The 19829-nt window shown below is 39.5% G+C and overlaps 3 protein-coding genes across 3 annotated transcripts in view; 2 read left to right on the top strand and 1 right to left on the bottom strand.

The window, feature by feature from the left end:
* The first annotated feature begins 156 nt into the window (after positions 1 to 156).
* Positions 157 to 2355, top strand: smug1 (single-strand-selective monofunctional uracil-DNA glycosylase 1). The gene is made up of 2 exons (XM_033967237.2): positions 157 to 474; positions 1822 to 2355. Exons 1-2 carry the CDS (start codon positions 157 to 159, stop codon positions 2353 to 2355), a joined length of 852 nt encoding a protein of 283 aa, XP_033823128.1.
* Positions 2356 to 3951: 1596 nt separating this feature from the next.
* On the top strand, positions 3952 to 19769 carry LOC117371534 (calcium-binding and coiled-coil domain-containing protein 1-like). Its single transcript, XM_055222085.1, has 14 exons — positions 3952 to 4099; positions 5401 to 5553; positions 6293 to 6395; positions 6910 to 7124; positions 7805 to 8017; positions 9006 to 9154; positions 9418 to 9487; positions 10124 to 10378; positions 11178 to 11291; positions 13616 to 13678; positions 15376 to 15421; positions 16247 to 16335; positions 17465 to 17535; positions 18772 to 19769. The coding sequence occupies exons 2-14, from the start codon at positions 5407 to 5409 to the stop codon at positions 18797 to 18799; spliced, it is 1563 nt and encodes a 520-aa protein (XP_055078060.1). The 5' UTR covers positions 3952 to 4099; positions 5401 to 5406; the 3' UTR covers positions 18800 to 19769.
* Positions 7234 to 19829, bottom strand: part of LOC117371692 (retinoic acid receptor gamma-A-like) — a 93970-nt gene continuing 81374 nt past the window's right edge. Inside the window, exon 10 of the transcript XR_008648704.1 lies at positions 7234 to 7248. The gene's annotated coding sequence lies outside the window, so the exon portion shown is untranslated. The remainder of the gene's footprint in view (positions 7249 to 19829) is intronic.

Raw genomic sequence — 19829 nt, 5'->3', positions numbered from 1 at the left:
CAGGAATCGGCAAGAGCAAGAGAGTCTTTGTTTACATCTCTTACAGACAGAAAACAGCATGTTATTACACAGGATTTAACGATAAAACTCAAAATAATCTTAGTTTTTTTTATATAAAGGGTAGTTTATTCATTGATAAATATGTTAAATGGCGCTATGTCTGCTCACAGCTCTGTTTTACCGGAGCAAGAAGAGCAAAACCCGGCTGTGTTTGACCATCCAGGTGCATTAAACCCGCTGGACCCGGGTGGAGGTGGGGATGAGTCTGTGTCTGCCCGGTTTCTACAGGTGGAGCTGGAATTGAACCTCCACCTCCGCGGCCTCACGTTCACCGAGCCGGTCCGGTTCATCTACAACCCGCTGGAGTACGCCTGGACCCCTCACCGCTGCTTCGTGGAGACGTACTGCAGACCCGGGCAGAGCGTGCTGTTCCTGGGCATGAACCCGGGGCCCTTCGGCATGGCGCAGACCGGGGCAAGTGTCTGGATAATATGATAGGAATTATAACAAAAATCATGATGTTAGCGTGAAAACTTGCAAGTTACACAGACACTGCATCAAATTTTCGACTAAATTGTGGCTAAATCTGGTTGTAAACAGAATGTAGGAGAGAGCTTCTGGTAAAACTAAACTAGACCAGGATTAAACCAAGACTGAATACACCTAAACTGGGCTCAAACCAGGTCTAAAACAAAACAAATGTGACATGAATGCGTAGTTTTACTTTTTAATAGATTTACAGCCATTTATAGATAACTCTGTAATTACTGTTATTAAAAGTGCCTTAAAGAGGTTCAATACAGGACATAAATTACAAGATGTTTTCTCTTCCTACAATACATCCCTCCATCCATCCATTTTTTTACACTTATCTGGGGCTGGGTCTAAGTAAGGATGGGACAATTATCAATAATATTGTGATACAAAGGGTCGACAGTAATCGTTCTTCGTTTGTATAATTGTGATATTCGTCAACAAAGATAATTTCCATTACATCACCAGAATGTACAGAAAAAAAAAAACAACTTATCCATAGGGGACTTAACAGGGGGAGGACAAAGGGGTCTGTTGTCCAGGGCCACAGGGTCTTGGGGGCCCAGAATTGGACCCTCTTCCTATTATTACTATACTATTTGTATCACAGAGGGCCCATGTGAGGCTTATTGCCCCGGGCCTCCAGATTTCACTTTAATCATTATCGTGATATAATTGTTAATCACAATTATTTTCCTCTAGCTCCTACTCTCTCCAAATACAACAGTTCATCTAAAAATTTACAGATAGACTGACACGTGTTGCTATATTTCTTTTGTGCTTTCTTTTGTGTGGAGGGAGGTGCAACTAATGGTGCGTTCACCTGTCACACTTACCCCCACACCACAACAATATTAGGACTTAAAAACCCTGGCCAAGACCAAGACTTATCCTAAACTAAAACCAGGATCTTTCTCCATGCTAATTCACTCCCTCTTCAGAGTGCTATCACATTACAATCAGTGTGCATCTTGCTAATGAAACTACTGTACATCGGATCAGGTCAGCATCAGGTTTGTGAAGTTGTAGTGTATTGTTTTGTATCGTGTTTTTGTAGATTTATGGAAAATTGTCATGTGGGAGCATGTGGGTGGTGCTTTGGACACAATCTTACAGCTAACCGTAAAAAATGTTCAACTAGAGCCTGGGAGAGATCTCTAAATTACTCAAACATGGATGGATGACATCTAAAACATTCAGACAAATTTTTGATGAGGGAACAATGTTATAACATGGTAGAAAGCTAAAAAAAAATAAAAAAATTTCTTTTTCTGTTTCTGACTTCAGGTCCCATTTGGAGAGGTGAAGTCTGTGGTGGAGTGGCTGAAGATCTCCGGAGAGGTGGGCCACCCGATCGAGGAGCACCCAAAGCGGCGCATTATGGGCCTGTCCTGCACTCAGAGCGAAGTCAGCGGGGCAAGATTCTGGGGGTATTTCCGAAAACTCTGCCCAGATCCCTCTCTCTTCTTCAGGCACTGTTTCGTCCACAACCTTTGCCCACTGATGTTTATGTCCGCTAGTGGCAAGAACCTCACCCCTCCCGAGCTGAAGCCGGGGGAACGTGACGCCCTGCTGGCGAAGTGTGATATTGCGCTGTGCCAGGTGGTGCAGGCTTTGGGTGTTTCCATGGTGATCGGTGTGGGGAGGGTGGCGGAGCAGAGGGCCAGGAAAGCTTTGAATATGGCTGGACTAAACGTGAGGGTGGAGGGCATCATGCATCCCTCTCCCAGGAACCCAGCGGCCAATAGGGGCTGGGAAGACGTGGCCCGCCGGAAACTGGAAGAACTGGGGGTTATTTCACTATTAACCAGAGATGGGTAGTACTCAGTTACATTTAGTTGAGTAACTTTTTAAAGAAATTGTACTTTTTAGAATACTTTTCTAGCAGCATACGTTTACTCCTGCTTGAGTAATATTTTTTATTGAAGTAACACTATACTTACTTGGGTAAAAGAAGAGACCCAAAACAAACAAAATATTAAACTATTAAAGACTGAATAGGTCCATTAAAGGATCAAATTGGAGACAATATCTGTTTACAGTTTGTAGTTAGCCCCTCCCTTCAGATATAAGGCAGTGTCCACCAGCTTTTTCCCTCCTACAACGATTTGCCCAGTTGACAGATTTAAATTTCTCTAGTTCATGAAATTATTTGAACATTTGTGTTTCTTGCTCCACTCCTCCTCCACTTTAAGATGGAGGTGAACTTCCCACTGCAGGCTGCTTCTGTTCCCCCTTTGAAAACAGCGGGTGGAAAGTTTGACCTGGGTCTGGACTTGACTTTGACCCTTTTTGCTCTAGATGCCACCTGCTGGACTATCTAAGGTATTACACAGGCAGCACTGCACCACTGTCACCCATTTAGAACGATCCAGTAACACTATCATAGACCTACACAAAGAAATGTATAAAATTATTATGTACTGTACTGCTTCTCAGGGTTTAAAACAATGGTTCTATTTTTTCTTTGTTTTAAAAAAGTACATCCATGTTGTCTTTTATTTTTTTGGATTTCTTATTATAATGTTTAAGTATATGTTTTATATTACACTTACTTACACTGGGACATTTAATTATACAGTAAATGTCTTTCTACATTTAAACATTGTTCTGTTTCCTGACTTGTTTTTGTAACACGATATTCTTGCTCTGCGAAATCTTTGAATGTACCGTTATTCGGGCCATATTTCAAATCTACTCACTCAAAGTCAGTGAGCTGAAATTGGACCTGCAAAGTGTAGTAGACCATCTAATTATAAAGGTATATTGGCCAATAAAATACATAGACACTAGAGGTGAGAGACGACATAATTTCCATAAAACAAGGCACGAGATCTGGCCCACGAGAACGAGACAAGATGAGATTTTGATATTATTCATAATTAATAAATTGTACAGGTCAGTTTCTGTTTTTATCTTCTTTATTTTGTACTTTTGTATAATTGTTGAAAGGCTTTCTGGAACTACAGATTCTCAAGATGTGCACCTTACCAGCAACTTGCCCAATCCAAATGTAAGCACAGAAAAATCTCTCAAAATCATTGTCCTCATGTGTGGCAACTTTGTCTTGTGAGATTTTGCAGCATGAATATTCCACAGTATGGCATTAAACTTATCGATGTCCATGGAGACAGGCAGGTAACACCACCAGGCCAAGCGAAAGGTCAGATTTGCGGAGATTTGCGGCCAGCTCACTTTAAGAATGCATATTTTTCAAGGTATTTTTAAGAAATAACACTTGTAATTGAATAAATGCAAATACATACATTTAATTCCAAACTGTGAAACATTCCAGGCAAAATCTCCATGGAAACAAGCAGGTGATGGACTCTCAACCCTAAAATTTACATATATTAGACTTTTAAATCAATGTGTTCGTTTTTCACACTGAGTGAAACCCGTCCTGGTGTTGACAGTCCCTAAACTACACTTCCCATGATCCTTTGTGTTCCATTTTTACCCTGTGTCTGTGGATGTTGTGAAATCTGCCCCTGAGTCGTGGTTCACACTGTTGCTCAAGTCATTCTCTGCTCTGGACTGAGCTGTCATCATCGCAACTAAACAGGTACCACAGATATTTACATCAGATTTAACACATTTACTGTTTAATGTGTGGGGCTTTTTATATATATTCTTTAACTAAAGCTTTATTTTAAGAGATAATCAGGATCAAATGTATTACTTCAAATTTTGAGGTTAAGCTATAGATTATTAATAGAATACATCAAGCTGTCTACATGTTTATTCAAGTGCAGTTACTCAGAAATGACAAACTGAATATTAAGCCACTCAAAACAATAGTGTTTGACAGATCTGTGTTATTTTATTCAATTCATCAATTTCATTTCACATTTACAGAAAGTACGTTATTAGAATTGGGTTTGTTTAATGTTTAAATGTTTAAAAATTAGCAACTATCTTAAAATGTTTCGTAAGACTTTCTTCCTTTTGTTGTTTTACTTTATATTTAAAATATCTCATCATTGTCATCTGTGTATTTAGGTCTGGTCTAGTCCTGGTTTAGTCCTGGTCTAGTCCTTTTTTAGTCCTGGTCTAGTCCTGGTTTAATCCTATTTAGTCCTGTTTTAGTCCTGTTTTAGTCTGGTCTTAGTCCTGATTTAGTCCTAATTTAGTCCTGGTTTAGTCCTGGTCTGTTAAATTAACTTAATTTTTTTTTTTTTAAATCGTAAAATAATTTGCTTAAATTTGAAGTTACAGTATATAACTTTCTGGAGGTAGCACGTCACCCGCATGACTCCATGGAAACAGAATGTTAAAGCCATACTTTGAAACATTCCCCATGGATACAGACATATTTTATGCCATAATGTGGAATATTATAGCCAGTGGATCAACATTTCCATGGAAACAAACTGGAGAAGGCTCCAGACCCTGGGTCAAATAAAAGTCAGGTTTGTGTAGATGCAAGCCTGCTCAGTGTACCCTACGTTGCCAAGTTTGTCTGTGCAATAACACAACCAAATTGAAAAAAAAAACAACAAAAAAAAACGTTCTTTAATTAGTACTTTTTTTTTTTTTTTTTGTGGCTAAAACGTACTTTAAAATATAACATAATCTTAAAATGTAAATAATCAAACTCACCAAAATGTATTTCTGCTAAATTCACTTTTGCCTGATTTTGCATGATGTTCCAGTTTTCACTCAAACAACTTGACACTGAGCGCGTGAGGCTGTGTTTGCGCATGCGCTCTTGTTGTTTATAAACACATTGAGTCCATAGGCTGACCCATGCCATGATCATGACTACGCCACATTCCGGGGGGTCGTGTTTCTTCAGCTGTCCGCTTCTCGCCGCTCACAGTGACAGGAGAGCCGGCCTCATGTTGTTTTCTTCCTCTGACTCAGCTTCCGATGTCGATGGACGCGCTCGGACCCCCTGCGGCGGTACAGTTTCGAAACGTGGGACAGTTTTACTTTCCCCAAACCCGCGTGGAGTGTCACCTGAGCCTGGGCCCGGATCACCGCTGGAGCAGCCGGGACTGGATAGGCATCTTTAAGGTAATAGTAATAATAATAACACACGTGCGCCCTGCTCCAGATCCCAGACACTACTGCTATTTTGTACTCGAGGAAAAGTACATGGATAAACAAGTATTACAAGTACACGTGCTGTCAAATGTGTACTTCAGCAAAGCAGAGCAAGGCAAGTTTATTTGTAAAGCACAATTCATACACAAAGTAATTCAAAGTGCTTTACAGAATAATAAAGACATTAAAATCACAATACAACAAATCAAAACGGAAATAATCATAAATAATCATAGTAAAATTAACATTAAAGGAGAAGAGGAAGAATAAAACTCTTTCAGTCGTATGCACAGCTAAACAGAACCGTTTGAGTCTGGATTTAAACATTGTCAAAGTAGAGGCCTGTCTCACATCTTCAGGAAGACTGTTCCAGGTTTTAACTGCAGAAACTTAGATTGGAATGTTCCTCAGTGTAGCTTTAACCTAATATCTGATCACGGAGCATTAAGAGTCCTATATTATGCACTTTTTTTTTTGTTTCATTCACACATGTAACACACTAAGCAGGACCTCACAGACTTCCCTCACCCGAGACACTTCCCGCAGCTCCTCCATTGGGACCCTAAGGCGCTCCCAGGCCAGACGAGAGACAAGACACAACAAATACAACACTGTACATTCAATATAATTAGTACATGATCAGATATAAGTGTTTAGTCCAGTTTGTGTTCAGAGTTGTGTAATGTCATGTACTGTTTGTGTGTCTCAGGTGGGATGGACGTCCACAAAGGAATATTACACTTACACCTGGGTCAATGTCCCTGAGAACTACAGCGCTGGCTCCACTGTGGACTGCTGCGCCCTCTTCCACGGTCAGATACTAAAAACAAAATACTTTTTATGTATTGTTCATCTGTTGTAGGTGATAGTTGCTGAGGTGGCTCTTTGGAACGGTTCCTTAACATGAACAGTTGGATCTAGATAAATTTTTTTTAAAAGAACTCAATCTTTTTCTTTCCAATTTGTCTGCATTTTTACACTGACTAATGCTGAGCCAACATAAGAATCAAATCAGAAACAGAGCAGGCGACAGGAGTGAGAGATTTGTGCAGAAAAAAGTACATATTTGGCATCTTAAGTCTTAAACAGTTAAATAATTATCAGTTTTTCTCTCTCTGTGATTAGTTTGTAGTTAAATGAGTTCTCACATTGGCTTTTCGTATACTTAAATATTAAAAGAGCCAGTCTTTTTAACAACTTGTTCTGGTTTAGTCCTGGTTTTTATGTGGTGATTGTGCAAGTGAACTGTAAAGAAGTAGAGTTAAAAGTCACACAAAAGTTACACAAAATGAACTCTTGTCTTCAATAATAAATTGTCTTCTCCAGCGTTCTACCTGCCGCGCCCGGGACCAGCGGAGTATGAGTTTGTGTACGTGGATCAGAGCGGAAAGGTGTGCGGGCGGAGTCGAACCTTCAACTTCTGCTCCCCCAAACCACTGGAGGAGCTCGAGACTGTGAGAGAGGAGAGGGACGAGGAGAGAGGAGACGAGAGAGACGAAGATGAGCTGATGGTGGTGGTGCCCAGAGCCACTCTACTGCAGGTCTCAACAAGCGGCCATTTTGTGCCTGTTCTTTATAATGAGTCTATAAATGTGCAGATGACAGGTTACACTCCTCATTTCACTTAAACATTACATCTCCAAAGCTCAGAATGCTCTGTTCCACCTTGTGATGTCATGAAGTGGTAGATTTCAAGTTAACATCTACTTTTTATCTTTTGGTCAGTAGAGAGTGACAGTTATCCAAATGATTCTAGTGAAGGTGTGTGGAGTTTAAAAACACAGTGGACTCAGCTATTTCTTTATCACAACACACCTTCCCTCATTTGTGAGCAAGACTCCACGATACTTAAACTCCTCCAACTTGAGGTAGAGATTATAATGTTATAACATCTGAAATCACAATATTCATCTGAAACGACTCAATAAAAGAAACAAGTTCACTGACTTCTGTGTTGGAAAACTGCGGTGCCCAGTGAGAGCCGACATCGCCGCAAACGTCATCACAACAAATAGCCGTGTAGCTGTCGGTGGCTTCTATGAATAGCTGCACATCACACTAATGAGCAGCAGTTTTCTTTAATTTGTGTCAAAATGGCTACGTGGTGCTGCTGAATCCTACAAGTATCACTGATAAAGAAAATAAAATGGCAGAAGAACCTGAGTACGGGTCTGCTTTAAATTGCTAGTAACTTCCTTCTCTCATATGGTGTCTCATACAGAATCGGTTGGACGAGAGTCTGAAATCTGTGGACAGCCTGCAGAGGGCGCTGGATGAGTCGAGGAGGGAGGCGGAGGAGGAGAGAGAGAGGAGCAAGCAGAGCGAGCAAGAGTGGGAGAGCGAGAGAGCCGCTCTGAAGAAAGAGAAGTCCGACCTCCAACAAACGATCACACAGTACACCGACATGCTGAAGAGGATGGAGGGAAGGCATCAGGTATGAAACGAGCGACCACGGACAGGAAACGGGCAATATTATACACGGAAATGTAAACTATATGTCGCTACAGTAACCGTGACGATCATAAAAATATACACAAATATTAAAGGAGAGGAAAACCCGCTCACAAAGACACAAGGGTTCCTTTTTATTGACACAAATGTTTCACAGTTTGGCTTTAGAACATCTCAAACTGAAGATGTGGGTTTTACTAATGACACTGGTCAACTTGCTTGGGGAGCCAGTCTCTCCTACTTTAATTATTTTAATAGATTCTTTTTCCAGACCAAGGTTTAGTTTGTTTTCATTGCTGAGGAAGCGTACTAGTGAGAGATCCAAATTGTCAGAGTGGTCATGTGATGTAGAAGACCGGTGGAGAGTAGTTGAAACTGTCAGGTATGAAAACAAACCAAGCCTAGGTCTGGAAAAAGAATCAATTAAGACAAATGAACAGAAAACCAGACCATGGAGAGCGTCTGTTGGTATAATCAATAATATCTAATATCACAATATCTTTTGAGCAGGCAAAAAGTTTTTAGCTTGAAGTGAAAAAATAAACAATAGTCAGACCTATAAATCAGACCTATTGTGTGGATCATTGTTATAATTTGCACAATTTAAATCACAATATTCATCCTAAAACGACTTAATAAAAGAAACAGATCCGCTGACTTCCGCGTTAGAAAACTGCTGTGTCCAATGGGAGCTGATGTTGCCATAAATGCCATCACAGCACGGATAGCTGCATCACACTGGTGAGCAGCAGATTTTTTTCATTTGTACCAAAATGACTATGCGACACTGCCGAATCCTATGAGTATCACTGATAAAGATAATAAAACTGGAGAAGGAAGTGGGTATGTCACAGTGGGCGTGTCACAGTGGAGGTGAAAACGGGGGTTTGATGGGCAAAAACGGTGTCTTGAAAATAAACTAGAACTAGAACATAAAAGTTACCATGAAACCATGAAAACATATTTTTCAGGATGTGAAGTACAACCAGGAGAATCTGAGCAGCGAACTGAGCAAACTTCTGACTGAGAAAGTGGAGAGTCTGCAGAGGATTAAAGAACTGGAGGAGGACGAGAAGGAGCTGAGGGAGCGCGAGAGAGAGGCTAACGCAGAGCTGGAGAGGTACAGACACGATACAACCCAGACACTGGATTATGTGTATATTAAAACACACATCTCTTTCAATATTAATTTGGGAGCGTAAACAAGAAATACTTTTAATCTGTGCCCAAAAAAAATAAGAGTGCAGGATACCTCTCATGTTATCAGGTACAAATGTAAAATAGATTCAGAATTTTTAATCAGCTCATTTTATTATTCACACTTTTTTTTTTTTTTTTTTTTTTTTTTTTTTTTAAATAAACCACTTTCTGATGTTTTTACAGACTGAGGGACAGAGTGAAGAAGATGAGCAGTCAGATGAAGCACGAGGAGGAGAAGAGAAAGGCTCTGCAGGTAGGGATAGACATTACACTGGTGCTAATATCGATATAGTTTGGTATTTAGTGTTTTTTCATAAATCAGTATTTTTGAAACAGATTTGTGAGTTTTTAGAGAAATTGAAGAGCAAAGAAACGGAAGAGGTGGCCGTGTGTTTACAAATAGATATATAAATGTTTGAAGTTTTCTGCAAGTTTTCAACGTTAAATGTTAATAAAAATAAATGGCATTTCTCGCTTTATCAGTGGGGGGTTCCTCTGGGAATTCTGGTTTTGTGCATCAACCCAAGACATGCGCAATAGATCAAATCCTCTAGTGAAGTTCGTCCTGACCAAGACTAGCTCCAGGTCTGGAGATGCCCCAGTGACACTGAAGGATGGGTCAAATATATTATGCAAAATCAACTTTTTGGAGCTTTCTACCATGTTATAACATTGTTCCCTCATTAAAAACATGGCTTTTAGATGTCATCCATGCAGGTTTGAGTAATCTAGTGATCTCTCCCAAGCCCTATCACATTTTTCATAAGTAATATATATTGGTGAGGGTGGTGCCAGACTCTCTGCCCAGCCCAGGGAGCGGGGGAGACGGCACAGGAACACACAGGGGAAAAAAAGTGTAACCCTGAACACTTGTGTCTGTTCTGCCCAGTGTGAGCGTGATGCTCAGGCTCTGGAGCTGCGTGCTCTACAGGAGCGGCTGGACTCATCTGAGCTCCAGGCCCAGACTCTGAGGAGGGACCTGAGGGAGATGACCTCACGCCACAGTCTGCTCCACACTGAACTGCAGCAGTCCCGCCTGCAGGGGGCACAGCTCAGCCTACAACTGTCCCAGGACCAACTGCAGCTGAGGGAAGAGCGTGCGGCCTGGGCTCTGGAGAGAGAGGGATACAGGCAGGCTGCAGAGGTCAGAGCACAATCACACGCACAAGATTTAACCACCACTTACCTGTCTCTGTGGAGATGTTATTGCATAGCTCAGACATTCCACAGTATGGCATTAACTTAAATATGTTTTGTTTGTTCATTTACAGGTGTTGCTAATATATGTGTGTGTATATATATATATATATATATATATATATATATATATATATATATATATATAAAAATCCCCGAAGTATTCAGCTTACTTTTTTACAGTTATGTTTTGTGGCTGTAAAACCCCTCACCACACACTTAATACACTTTTCTCACACAGACACTAACATTTTCTCACATTTCAAACACAAGTTCAAACCTTCGTAGGAGCCTTTGTCAGTGCAGAATGTTTCATTGTGAGTTTTGTCGGGGAGGAAACTTGCAAACATACAGCACTTCAGAGTCACACTGCGATCCAACATTTATGTAAATTTGTCTGAACACATTCTGTACTGTACAGGAGACACGGCACAGAGGAGACTGATGGACAATGGTCTACAGTCCCTCAGCCAATCAGGACACAGAACACAATGCACATCATACACTGTAAAAAGCATGCAAAATTGGACCAAAAAATCCTCGAAACAGTGAAGCCACGAAAGATGAACTGTGATATAGTGAGGGACAACTGTAGTTCGCATTGTCATTAACATCTCCCTGGCATTTAACACTAGCTCCACAGGATATCTTGGTGTTTTGTTGTTGTTTTCCTACATATTGTGTGATCTGTATGTTTGTCTTTGCTTGCCATGCAGTGGACATGAAGCCATATCTTTCTCTCTTAGACTGATCAGAACAAGCTGGAGGACCTGTACTCAGAGCTGCGCAGGAAAGAGGAGTGGCTGCAGGATGAGCGAGCCGAGAGAGAGCGACTGGAGAAGGAGAGGGACCAGATCAGGGTCAGTGTTCACACAACGTCACCACTGTATAGAATCTGTATCGTTTAAACCATAGACTGTAAGTCTATGTGAGAGTGACATCACCCACAGCGTTCGGCTCCAAATGAAGCTCATCGAGGCTAGAGCAGTTATAGGGGCCAATTTGGAGCAGAGTTGCATATTAGGAATTCTGACCGCGAGTATCATCGCAACCAAAGAGACAATCCGGAGTGAGGCTGTTGAAGGTAACGTCCCTTACCGCCCACATTGCTGGTTTAGCAGGGAGCAGGCGCTTAGCAACGCTGTCAATCAAACCTGTTACTAACACTATCGGGAGTGACCTCAGGAAAGAAGGCGTCTGATTCGTCTGTTATTAATGTTCATATCTGTTCACAATAGTGAAATAAAAAACACAGGATCATGTAGAGCAGGTTGATATGAACATTTTAAAAGCAAACTGACAAGTCTTACAGCAGCAGCTACAGAGAGGAGACTCAATTTTTCAATAGAAAGTGAATTGGAGCCAGAGTCGATGGAGCTGGAAGTTCGCCTATGATCACTTCCTATTTGGAACGGGGCACTTAGCAGGTTAGCTATGTCCATTTATGTGTACATTTTATTGTGTATGCAGACACTGGGAGTATTCCTCAATAGAATAAGATGTTGAGGTCTTCCAGAGCTAAACATCTGAGACAAACTGCTGCACGACTGAACAAACTGGGAAAAACATCTAACTACACTTTATTTTTAGAAATTGTAATGATTGCTACAACTGTAGCATTCATCTGTGGGAGCTTGACTTGCACTGCCAACCTGTGATTCTGACCACTCAACCAATGATGTTTATGTCAAGAGCAGGATTCGAACTGTCAACCTTCAGATCAGTGAACAAACATTCTACCAACTGAGCCACTGTTGCCGTTAGTTTGTGCTTTTTTTTGTTTAAAATGTTTTGTTACAATTTCTAAAAATAAAGTGTAGTTAGATGTTTTTCCCAGTTCGTTCAGTTATGCAGCAGTTTGTCTCAGATATTTAGTTCTGGAAGACCTCAACATCTTATTCTATTGAGCACAACACTGACCAATGTACTTTACATATTCAGTGGTGGAACATAACACAGTAAAAGCAGTAAAGCACTGTAATGAAGTAAAGTACAGATACCTAAATATTTATACTTAAGTACATTTTACAGTGGATGCTTTGTACTTTTACTTCACTACATTTGAGAGCAGTATCTGTACTTTCTACTCCATTACAAGTATTTTTTATTATTGTGTGAGACCTGCTGAAAAAGGCTGAGGGTTTATTTTTAACATGTTCATAATTTGAGCAAAACAAAAATATTAAAATCTGTACAGTACATTTTTAAACTTTTAATACAAATTTTTTTACTTTTTATTTTTTGCTCCAGTATCTGTACTGTATCTGTAGTAACAGCATTACGTACTTCTTCCACCGCTTATATTGAACATGATCCCATTATTTGAGCCGACTCAAACATCAATACATAGAAAACATATTGACCAATCACCTCGTCTATAAATAAAATGTCATATGGTGAAAGTTGATGAAAAAAACAGGATCTCATGTTTCATTTTGAACATGTAGGAATGATGCCAAAGTTCATGAGTACGATTTCAAGACTCATAGACACAAATAGAGGCTCAGCTCTGTAACTGGAGACAGAGGAGAGACTGAGAGGTGAGCTCACACCAAAGGCTGGTAAAGGCGCTCTACCTTTTACTGCACCAGATCCTGTTTTTTATCAACTTTGACCATAAAAAAACATATAAAAAATACTGGTGGTTCATTTTAAACAGTTTGCAGTGGTCCAAAGTTATTCGTCACTTACCTTATGCATTCAGAGCATCATGACTATTCACCACCATGAGTTTATAAGTGCTTTTCACAACTCTGACACCAGAACGGAGTTTTGGTTCAATCCCGCTCTCAGCATAAACATCATTAGTCATTCGGTCAGATCCACTGACCCACAGGTTGGCAGTGCAATTCCAGCTCCCACAAATGAATGCTATCGTCGTGCTCTTGGGCAAGACATTTAACTCACCTCGCCCCCAGTTTCTATCCATAGGGGGCGCTGACAGCTCCATGGCGCTTTGTTGTGATGACGTTTACAGTGACGTCAGCTCCCATTGGACACCGCAGTTTTCTAACGTGGAAGTCAGTGGATTTGTTTCTTTTATGAAGTCGTTTTAGATGAATATTGTGATTTAAAATGTGTATATTATGACATAATGATCCACGAGTGTCATAGATTATAACTATAGAGCGACACAACCACAATATGTCTGCTTTAATGAATGTTCTTTATTGTTCCTTTAAAGGCCCAGCAGAGGGAGCTACTGGAGTCTGTGAAGAGAAACACACAGAGAGGAAGAGAAGAGCAGGTAAGACACATAGGCCGTGTCTCAATTTGCCAAATGCACCTTTTGCGGACGAGAATCTGTCCTCCTCAGTGTAGCCGCCATCTTGCTGAATTGGGACAGGCCCACACCACGGACTGCACTTCCACCGCTGTCTTTGAACGTACGATACGTACATTACGTATGTTATTTTTAATGATTTATTATTTAATAGAAGAAAAGTCAAGATGTCGTCATCACAGCCGTTTCATTTTTTTTTAGACTGAATATCAATAGGCAAATATATAACGTTCAAGGTGATTTTTTTTCTCATTTGTAGCTACTTCATAACTTAAACAAAATATACCTTGTGAAAACGTAATAACAGAGACAGAGGTAACAGTATCATTTTTACATTCATAGTCTATAAACCAGAGAACATTGATTAGTTGTACATATAGTGGGATATTGCAGTTTAACGATTCAGTATTTTGGCCAGTGGCTACACCACTTTAATAACAGTAGAGGGCGCTGTTTCCCTTCTATGCCGTGCCAGTTCTTTCCACCTTATTATTGTGAGGTATTTTCTAGCAGTGCAGCGTTACATCAAACTAGTATCTTCATTTACTAACACTAAGGTAAATGACACATGCCCATGAGGGGCGCGGACGTATGGAATGTACCGGAACTCATGAAGATTTTGTGCACGTCTCAGGACTCTCTTCTATTCTTTCCTGAGAGTCCTTTGCTTCATTGTTCACATTACCTGTGTGGATCATTAAACCTTCTGACTTTATGTTTCAGTCTCTTGGTCTTTGACACTTACAATAGAAACAAACATTCTTACATTATTCTTATTGCAGTAATATTTTCTAATGATAATAATGTCTTCTTATTGTCTAGCAATAACTGCACATTCCTTTATTCCATCTAACTCCCCTCCTTTTTAATCATCAAACACATGGCCTGTACTTATCTTTATTCAGATTTAACAGTTTCATGTCGCACTGTTGTAGATGAGGTAAACCAGTATGAACATTTGAACGTGTATTGCACAGCGAACTCCATTTTCTTCTGTTTCTTGCGTAGTCGCAGTGCATGATGGGATATGGAAGTGTGTGAAGTGTGCACGGAAGCACGCTATGTCCGATCTCCATGGAAACGGTGGAAAGGGCAGGTTTGTCGTGCGCATTCAGCAGGGTGCGTTGAAATGGGACAGCCTTTGTTGCGCCGGAAATTACGCAACGGCCCTTCGACGTACACTTCTAATGGTGATTCTAAGGCCAGTTTGGCGAATTGAGACACGGCCATATTCAGATATAACATTTAACGTTGGGACTTTTATTGGTGGAGTGCTGCCATCTACTGGACAGGTTAATGCTTAGTTTAGATTAGAATGTTGCACATCGTGACATTTATTTAACTACAAAAAACACCTGAAAAATGTCCCAGTGTGAGTGGACGTGCCTCTCCACAGACCTGAACTGTAACTTGGCCTAGTGGCATACTCCGCTTGTCCCCATGGAGATATACATACAAGCTTAATGACATACTGTGGAATATTCCTGGCAAATACCGTAATAACACCTCCATGAAAAAGTTAGAGTGGAATTAATAAAATAAAAACATTGTTTGCAATATATAAGAAGTAATTTATTAATATGAAATAATGTATTAATATGATTTTTTTTTTAAATATGGGTTTTAATATTTTTGCCGTTTCTTGTGTTTTTTGGCAATAGATGTCAGAAGATAATCCCCGCACAAAATCACATGATGGAGATACATGTAAGTTTTTTACATAATTGATATATACTGAGAAGTCTGTGAGTCCGGCCCTGGATATATGGAAGAAAATAGATGGTGGATGGAAAATAATTCATTACTTTTTCAGGGGTCTTTATTTCTGCAGGGAGAACTCAATGAGGTCACCAGACTGTTCAAATACAGAACAATACAAACATAACCAAAACAAATAACTACGTAGATCATTTAAAACATTAAAAACAGGAGCATATGTGATTATAAATATTTAAAACCAGAATATTAAAGTGCATTGGCGGCACCAATCTATGTCCTTGAAATGGAATCCATTTTTACCGTTTTTGTGAAGCAAAATAACCAAAAGATTTTTTTCTTATTTCAGTTCTACTGCGGTGAGTTTTTAGACAGTTGAGAATAAATTAATTTGTTATTTAACTTCTTCTACCAAAAATGAGTTTTGTTCATTAGATTGATTTGATGTCTCCATGTAGAATTTCTTATAAGTTGGGTTCAAGTGACATCAGAACGGTCAAAAAGCAGATGTTCTGTCCTGGTTTATCGTTAATATCTCTGTGATTATTACTGTCTCTATCCAACTGCTGGCTAATGCTAGCTTGCTTCTAACTGTAATTTTATGTGTGTGAGACTTGTCGTAGTTATAACAAAAAAAAACTCAGATTATTTAACCACAATCTGACCAGAAAAATCTTAAAGTCTCACTTGAGTAACAGAGCTTCAGACAGAGTAGTGCCTCCAGGTAGGGTCACAGCCTCAGGGAACGTGGATGGCATCAGTTGCAAGTATCAGCTGTTTTAAATGACTTGAGTAAACCTACCTCTGTTCTTTTAGCTTCTGACGATGAAGACCGTGCCTCCTCCTCTTCCTCTCTCTCTCCTGTCTCCTCTGAAGTGAATTGTCCTCAGCTCTCAGATTCACAGGTGAGTCCGAGTTCTGACGCTAATACAAGGCTATCTTATAGTGCGTATGATTAATTTCACTAAACATTTTGTTTAGTTTTAGTATTGTGTGTGTGTATGAAGTTTATCATGTAGCAAAAAATATGTCTTGAATCTAATCCTAATCTTGTCAAAATATCATATTTATTGTTGTCAATTTTCTAGCCAAAATCCCAAATTCGTTGTATTTCAATTCCTTTTATCCTCTCTGAACTACTGTACAAACCCAACGGCCTTGAAAACAAAAGCATTATGTCCAGAATTTGAAAAATAAAATGTATTACTGTATTTATTTTTCCACATTTGTTTAAAATTATTATAGCACATGCTCTGTAAATGGAAATGGAAATGCTTAAGCCTCTTGTTGTTCTTGTTTATATCATTGTATATTTGAAAAAACATGGACATGGGCAGCAGATGTGACATTCCTAAGTCGTGTCCCAATTCAATGGCTGCATCCTTCGAAGGACCCTGCCGATGAAGGGTGCTCCTCCATGTAGCCTCCGTGGACCGCAAAGGCCGTCCTGAAATGGAACTGGTCCAGCCCACAGAGCCATTCCCGTCACAATATTATGTTTTTTGAATGGGGAAAATCCTTCAAATCTGGAAGGAACTGGTTGTCTAAAAAAAAGTCATGTAGTTCCTCTTCAAAGACTAAAATAACAAAGTTGTTAGATTTATTTTTTAATATTTTAGTTTTACCTTTACCTTGTACCACTGACATTACCACGTGAAGTCTAGAATATTTTCCAGTGCACCGAGGAGTGAAGCAGTTTAAATGAGGCTAAAACGGTAGCTGCAGCTTCAAAGTTAAGCAAATCCAGGGTCCAAATTATTCATATGATTCCAGTGAAGGTGTGAGGAGTTTATAAACACCGTAGCACTTCCTGTATTATTCCATGACATCACAAGGTGGAACCGAGTGTTTTCAGTTTGAGAGAAGAACTGAACCTAAATATGCAGGGTTTGTGTGTTAAACATGTGTGAATGAAACAAAACACAACTCCAAGTCTGTTTGTGATGAGGAAACAACATTAGAACACAGATCACAAATAGTGTAATATGGGCCCTTTAAAATAATTTGAATAAGTTCAGTTTTTGTCTTCTCCAGGTCGAGGAGGAGCTGTACGAATCTGCCAAAGAAAATCTAAATGTCCCCAAACTCATTGACCCTACCATGAGGTAACTCTGCACCGTCTCTCTACACCTGTTGCCTTCACTCTTACAGTTTTTAAAAAGGTACTTCAATCATAACTGAACCTGGGTTGCCAGAGCCTAAACCTGCAGATAAAGGACACATACAAGTTTTTCTTGTTGTCAGTACTATAAATTTCGGACTATTGAGCACACCTGAAGATAAGCCGCACCAGGAAGATGTTAAAAGAATTTTGTACATATATAAGCCGCAGGTTTTTGTGTTGTAACGAGATATTTACACAGAAAGACAGTACACGGAGGTTTTTGAAGTTTTAATTTAAGACATGTTTTTTTTTCAGACTATGCTTGAAAATCACTACCAACACACCATCAACATAGGATGAACATACCTGCACGTTTAGAAAATAAAACGGCACCAACACGGGCCATCTGCTTTTATTTCCTCTGAAAGCTTTTGTCGTCTTTTTACATTGACTAAGTTCTTCTGCCGCCTCCAACGTCGCACCATCGATTCATTGAGGCCAGACTTGCGTGCAGTGGCTCTATTTCCTTCTTTGAGGCCAGATCCATTGCCTTTATCTTAAAAGCTGCATCATTTGCATTTCTTCGTGTATTTTCCATGATGAGGGTGTGTGCATGATGTGCAAAATGACAGTTCAAAATCAGACCTAGTGTGCTCTTCAGCACATAATCTTTCCTCACGTCTGTCTCACTTTTGCATTTACTGCTGGAGAGTGTCCCCTGGTGGCCATTAGCCTGTTAAAATCTATAAATAAACCGCACCTTTGCATAGGCCGCAGGGTTCAAAAGTTGCGGCTTATTGTCCAAAATGTATGGTATATGGACGATGTGTACTACAGCAGCAGAGGCACTGGTTTATGATTGCCTGCAGGTGCTGGGGTTTAGGTAGTGGCCATTCATAGCAGAGAGAGGCATTTTAGGTTTAAACCAACTGGATTTCAGTATTGAAACTGGCAACACAAATGAGAGTCATGTGACACTTATTCTGATTTCTGATTGGATAATGGTCTTGACCAACAAAACACCAAATTATTACATAAACAACTTGTCCATCGTATCCAATGTTTTTGTGTAAGTAGGTATAAATCAGCATTAGAATCGTTATAAGTAAAAGCGATACTTCTACCTCGAATCTGGGGAAGTTTATGCAACTTTAACATTTTTTTAACAATAAATTTCCTCTTGTCGTCTTCTTTCAAATGTTTGTAACTCCTCCCTGTGTCTCTTCTCTCCTTTTAGTGAAGCGTGTGACCCCTATGTGTGGTAAAGTCCTCTTCACCATCAAGTTTAATCGTGTTGACATAATGTTGTGACTAGTCATTTTTTCAGTTAGATTTTAGACATTTTTACATGTTATTTTTTATTATTATTATTATTGCATGTTGTTTGAGTGTTCACATCTGGACTCTACTGTTTTTGTTTGTTTTTTGGTGCAAATTAACAATGTATTGAATAGAATTAATGAGATAAAACTGGTAAAAGTCCTCCTACGTGGGAAAAGGTCTTAAAAACATTATTGGCAGTCTATCTACTGTATGGTACGAAGCTGTGGGGGTTGCTAGCTTATTTTAAGATATAATAAAAATATAGCCTAATGTGTTTTAATTTATTTTCAGACTTCTAAGTAACTAATAATATAGAACATTTTAATATTTTGTCATGAGTCAAAGTTTACATAGATAATGAGAAAACATAAATTAAACAACCTATTAACATTCAAATTGATTAAAATAAAGACTACCTGATTATTTTTAAATGTAAAATACTTCAATTTGTTATGTTAGTATTTATTATGCCTCAAAATTTGCATTAGCATTAGCATAGAGACACAAACGTCTCTTTCTAAACACAGAAGTGTCTCCGGTGAAGTGTTAATTTTTATTTGTGTAGTGTTTAACGTGTTGTCAGTGACATCCACGTGCAGCTCCCTGTCCACTGCCTCATCTTTAAATATTTATTAATTTTAGCGTGACTTGGCAAAAACCTCATAGAGATAAAGATTGGACAGGAAGCAGTGATGATAACTGTAGGGCTAGCGGGGGCTTGTGTGCACTGAGCCAAGATTCAGTCCAAAATGTATTTGGTTAAAATGGTAAAAGATTTTTTTCCACTTTATTAGGATTGTTATATCACTACTGAGACATTGTTATTACAGTATCGTGCATCCCTGTAAAGTGTATGTATTGTTATAGCAATACTGAATTTCCCTCTGGATCAATAAAGTATCTAATAATCCATCTGCACGTCTGTTACTAGAGCTGCATTCACACACACATCCTGACCTGGGAATTTACCTG

Source organism: Periophthalmus magnuspinnatus, chromosome 5 (assembly GCF_009829125.3).
Source record: "Periophthalmus magnuspinnatus isolate fPerMag1 chromosome 5, fPerMag1.2.pri, whole genome shotgun sequence".
NCBI lineage: Eukaryota > Metazoa > Chordata > Actinopteri > Gobiiformes > Gobiidae > Periophthalmus > Periophthalmus magnuspinnatus.
The sequence above is the reverse complement of the archived record's forward strand: the minus strand, read 5'-3'. Positions and strand labels throughout refer to the sequence as shown.